Source organism: Alligator mississippiensis, chromosome 4 (genome assembly GCF_030867095.1).
Source record: "Alligator mississippiensis isolate rAllMis1 chromosome 4, rAllMis1, whole genome shotgun sequence".
NCBI lineage: Eukaryota > Metazoa > Chordata > Crocodylia > Alligatoridae > Alligator > Alligator mississippiensis.
In genome coordinates this window covers 168,182,975-168,188,524 of record NC_081827.1, presented here as the reverse complement: position 1 = coordinate 168,188,524, position 5,550 = coordinate 168,182,975, and the positions used below count along the sequence as shown (strand labels likewise).

At 44.8% G+C, this 5,550-nt stretch overlaps 1 protein-coding gene across 2 annotated transcripts; it reads left to right on the top strand.

Moving 5' to 3' along the window:
* The first annotated feature begins 738 nt into the window (after positions 1 to 738).
* Positions 739 to 3,844, top strand: HOXB6 (homeobox B6). 2 transcript variants are annotated; one of them, XM_019482595.2, is made up of 3 exons: positions 739 to 1,510; positions 2,979 to 3,240; positions 3,688 to 3,844. In XM_019482595.2, exons 1-2 carry the CDS (start codon positions 1,099 to 1,101, stop codon positions 3,236 to 3,238), a joined length of 672 nt encoding a protein of 223 aa, XP_019338140.1. In that variant the 5' UTR covers positions 739 to 1,098; the 3' UTR covers positions 3,239 to 3,240; positions 3,688 to 3,844. The 2 variants fall into 2 exon arrangements, with proteins under 2 accessions (XP_019338140.1, XP_006277979.1); XM_006277917.4 differs by having other exon boundaries at positions 742 to 1,510; positions 2,979 to 3,844.
* The last annotated feature ends 1,706 nt before the right edge of the window (positions 3,845 to 5,550 follow it).

The following is a 5,550-nucleotide window of genomic DNA, read 5'->3' as shown; positions in this document are numbered from 1 at the left end:
CGTGCCTCACTTTACAGTCAATAGACCCACCAAACAAGAGCGTCCCCTGCTTTAAAAAAAAAAAAAAATCTCCATCGGTGACAATCAATAAAGGACAGCTCTTGACCGTAACCCAGCGCAGCCTTTAACTAGGAAGGGCCGGGCACGGATTTGGTATTAAGCCTAAAACGCAAGAGGGCACAATTCGGTGCACAGATCTGGAGCTAGCGGACTATTTAGCCCGGGATAATCGGGCTACTTCGATTCCCATTCATCTCCCAGCCTGGCAACTCTGGTACAGAATAAATGAAAAGCGGAGAATTTGAGGAGGCGGGCGCGTGCTACTTTCAAAGGAAACACGCTCTCTGCCAATCTATGCTAATTAGATAAATATGAAAAATAAATGACCAAAATTAACTCCCCCCAGCACACACCGGCGCCCGCCAAACCTCCCACCCTAACCCTAAGCGAAGGAAACAGATGAGATCCACTCCCCGCAGGCATTCATTACACACATAAAGAAATAAAAGTTTCTTTACAAATCCCAGAAATGTCCCCCGATCTGTTATAGATCATTGGCAGGCGCCAGGGGTTAAACTTTGTCAGAACAGAGAGGATTAACTTTCTTTTTCCCGCCCAGACAGGATATTTACATATATATCTATATTGCTCTCTGCGTGTGTGGGGGTGTGTGTGTGTGGGAGGGTGTGTGGCTTATATACATATTAGCTTCTATATATATATATAGTATACATACATATATATGTATGTGTGTATTAAAGCGCCAGCCGTTCCGGGATTTATTTTTTGCGGATATGTGTTTGGTTAAGGGGGTGCATTTCTGTTGTTTAAAAGGGAGGAAAAAAAAGGGGCCGGCTGGTTTGTTCTGGGGTCCCTCGTGGAATCCAAGCCCCTCATGGGTGCTATTTTGCAATCTCAGGCTCCTGCTATTGGTCAGTCCATGATCAGATGGTTCTATTTCCTTGTGTCCCTTCACTGGCACCCAGCCATCCCCCTTCAGCTAAAACCCAATCTCCGATATACTACTAATAGCTAAACCACTTGGACTATAAAACACAACAAATCATAACGCCAGGGAAGGACGGCTGCCTCCTCCCAATGAGTTCTTATTTTGTCAACTCTACCTTCCCGGTGAGCCTGGCCGCTGGGCAGGAGCCCTTCTTGGGACAGATCCCGTTATATTCCTCAGGATATGCGGATCCTTTAAGACACTACCCCGCTACCTATGGAGCTACTGGAGTCCAGGAGAAGGGCTATCCCTCCTCTTCTTATTACCAGCAAGCTAACGGAGCTTACAGCCGGACCACAGCCTGTGACTATGGGACAGCTGGTTTTTACAGGGAGAAGGACCCTGCCTGTGCCATCTCCAGCCTGGAGGACCAGGGGCAGTTTGGCCAGGATCAGCGGAAGTCAGACTGCGCTCAGAGCAAAAATGTGTTCGGGGAGAGTGAGGAACAGAAGTGCTCCACGCCCGTCTACCCCTGGATGCAGAGGATGAACTCCTGCAACAGTGAGTTACTCTTCTCTCTCTCTCTCTTTTTAATTTCTCCTCCCCCTTTTCATATTTGCACGCACACACACACACGCACACACACGCACAGAATCAGGAAAACCTGAACAGGACACTAACTTCCAGCGGACCAGGCAAGCAACACGCGAGACTCAATAAAGTTGCTCGTGACACACACACACACACACACACACACACACACACAAACTTTATGCTGCCCGAGTCTTTATCCCCCCTACCCCCCTTTCTCTTCTCTCTTCCTTTCCCCCAACTCTTTCACTAGATCTTTAACCAGAAATAAAATGCCCAACTTTGGGCCGTATCTAGCCATGCCTGGTTCCCCCCCCCGCACCCCCCCTTTTTTTGCGCTCCAGTTTTTATGTCACTCCGTTAAAAGGATTTCTTTCTCTCTCTCTCTCGGTGTTGAGAGAGAGAGAGTGAGGGAAAGATCTCTTCACAATCAAATCCGGATGACTTTACACGCGCACGCACACACACACACACACACACACACACACACACGAGCGCGCGCGCGCGCGCACGCAAGCACGCGCACACATACACACACATCTATCTTGCTAGCTAGCCGGGAGGGGGTTCAGTAATATAAAAGTGTTTAAATATTTGAAAAGAGAGGACTACATTTTTAATGCAACTCACACATAATAAAAAGTCTGCCTGAGGAGGAATTCTTCCCTGTGATGTATGGCTTGTTTAAGTGCCATCTCTTCCATCAAAAAAGTAAATACAGAAATAAATAAATAAATGCACACATATGTACGGGGCACTCGCCCCCACACCCTGCACCATCGCTCCCCTACTCCCCCTTCACCGTGTTTAGATGCATTATTTCTTGCCTTTTAAGTTCCAAATTGATGTCCATTAGTGCAGGGACATAAAGTGTTGTATCCTCTTTAATGCACAGAGTTTGCCTAGATCGATACACTTCATTATTGCTTAAATGCTCAGCTCTATTACTGTTGCCTGTAAGGTGGAAAAATAGAAGTGGTAGGGCTCGGGGGGTGTTTGGGGGTGGAGGGGCACCTTGCGATTTTCCATAATGCAATAAGCGACAGTAGCAATCTCCTCGGAGCAGCGCACTGGAATATCAGGCAACTTCTGCATTAACCCTTCAGGGGTTGTGTTTGCCTCAGAGCAGAGCAGCAGGGAGAGCTTTGCCGCAACGCAAAGGGCTCTTTCCCAGGCCAGCTAGTCACTCTGGAGCCTTTGCTTTGCAAAGGGGCATTCTCATGTCGCCGGAGCATTTCTTTCCCCTCTCGTTAGAAGGAGAGGGAGAGCAGAGGAAGTCCAAAGCACCCGCACCCCTTTCCCTGCCCATACCCCTTAGCTGAGGGCTAAGCGGCCAGATCCCTGGCATTGTTATGCATATCTCCCACTCCAATAAACGCCTGTGTTTTCTTCCCCCCACCCCCCCACCCAAACCCCCCAACCTTTCCCTGTGTAACAGGTTCATCCTTCGGGCCCAGCGGCAGGAGAGGCCGGCAGACCTACACCCGCTACCAGACCCTGGAGCTGGAGAAGGAGTTTCACTTCAACCGCTACTTGACCAGGCGCCGCCGGATCGAAATCGCACACGCACTTTGCCTGACAGAACGACAGATCAAAATCTGGTTCCAGAACCGGAGGATGAAATGGAAAAAAGAGAACAAACTGCTCAACTCTTCGCAGCTGAGCGCGGAGGAGGAGGAGGAGAAAGCGACGGAGTGAAAGTATTATTTAAAAAGAAAAAAAAAGGAGGGAGGGAGAGAGAAAGAAAGAGAGAAGATCAGGGAAGGTGGAGGGGACAGAGCTGAACTGTAAAATAGCGGAGACAGTTGGAAGATTCTGAGCCCTGGGACTCCTGTTTCAATAATCTGTCACAATGAGGCTTCTTAGCTGAGTTTTTCCCCCCTTCCTTTCTATTCCTCCTTCCAAAAAAAAAAAAAAGACTCTTACCTGTGTTTCTCCCCTTTGGTGTCCCTGTTAGTAACTGCTAACTCTTGTATTTAATGGAGGTGATGCAATATATGTCATTTTTGGTGTTTATTGTCTTAATTTTGTAAAAATGTTTCATGCACGATTGACTTACAGATTTTTTTTCTGTTTTTTTTTTCTTTTGGTAAATTAATCAAGCCCTGGGGTCTTTGTAATTAGTTTCTTTCTTTTTTTTTTAAAAGAGAGAAAACCCTACTGAAGGAACGAGTACTACCTAAAAGAATGCAAAAGCAACAACAAAAAAAGTTCTATTTTATTAATTTTTTGTACGTGTTGTGTTTGTAGCTTGTCTTAGGTATGTACATGGAATATTCTAATAAAAACAAATATTCGATCTCATGCCCCACCACCTTGGTATTATTTTCTCTCCCTCTTTCTATGGAAATATGCCAGCCCTGGGAGTCTCCGGGCTGGGAAGCAAAAGCAATGCAGTTCGCTGTGTGTGACACTGGCTTCTAATCTGCAAGGACAGGCAACTCTAAGCACACGGAAGTTACAGTTGGGAGATAAATCTGGTTTTCCCCGTTTTTGTCTAATCTTAAATGAAAGACCTTTCACCGACATTATCTCCTCGCTGACATTCTGCTTCAATATCGCTCTTTTTTATTGTTACAGTACAAAGAGTTATGACGAAAAGCTCTCCATATACATAATAAATCAAGGAAACAGGCAAAAATTATGCTCTCATCTACCCACCAAAGATACCTAACATTTGTCTAGCATATTTCAAACATCTGTTCCCTTATTTCATTTTCCAAAATCAGAGAGAGAGAGAGGTCGGGCTGATTTCAGGGTTTGGGGTTGTTTTTATTTTTAGTGTTTGATTTCCACCCCACCACCCAGTTGAATCCAATACCTTCTAACTTTTTCCCTACCAGATTATGGGAATTCTTTAAGCAAAACATAAAGACAGAGCCAGCTAAAGCTAGCTTGAGCCTTTGAAATAGGAATTCTTTTGCTGAGAGTCTTACAACTGGCTCTTTTTAAAGTACCGACTCGCCTTGAATGGGACGGGGCAGGTTTATGATCTGTACTAAGAAGCCTAGGGGCAAATTATATCAGCCTGAAGGAAAATTCTCTTTGATTTTTTTTTTTTTTTGGATTAAACGAAAGGAAGTGGGCTTTTTCTTCTCTGATCGGCAGATTAAAGGCAGAAGCTTTGCTCAGCTCCATTCTGATAATATTTGCTAGCCCTTCGCGGGAGAATATATATATTCTTTATATACATATATTCTTTATATATATATATAAAGAATAACTTTACCTCATCTCCTATCCCTGCCTCCACACCGAAATCTACCTAGGTGCGAATGCACTCCCTCCTGTCACGAGCTGTTTTAATGTCAGTCACTTTTAAAATCAATTCATGCAGAAGCTCCACAGCTGTAGGACATTTACTATTATTGCTACTCTTTTCATTGCCCGTAATTATTATAATTATATGTCACTTTCAATATGGCGCATAATTTCCAATGAGTTGCAGACAAGCATATGAAATTCCTAAAGTGCCTTGGAAGAAGAAGAAGAAGAAGAAGAAGAAGAAGAAGAAGAAACGATTTAGCAACGCTGCACAAAGCAGGCTTCTTCCCCAACGTTGGTTAAATGTCAAGGTTGCCTTGCTCCCAAATATTTCTTGCAGTTTTGCAGTGATAGAAAAGAAACAAACAAACAACACAGCACAATGCTTTATTTAAAGAGGAAGGAAAAGGCATGCAGGAGCGAGACTCTCTCAAATGCAGCCCTGTCAATCAGTTTCGACAGCTTCCCCCTTCAGCCCCTCTCTGCATTTTTGACACCCCCTCCCCCACCCAGCCAGGAGCACAAGGTATTACTGTATATCTGATAATATGATCAGAATGTGAAGAAAGCCAAACTTTCATTGTGCCAATGAAAATAAATGAATTGAATAAATAAAGCACATCTGGCTTGCTCCCCTCTCTCTCTTTTTTTCTCAAATATTAAGACACAGACCCGCCAGTCCTAAAGGCCATTCTTCCCCCCTCCCCCATACCCCCGCCCCCACCTGGAATATCATGACAATAAAA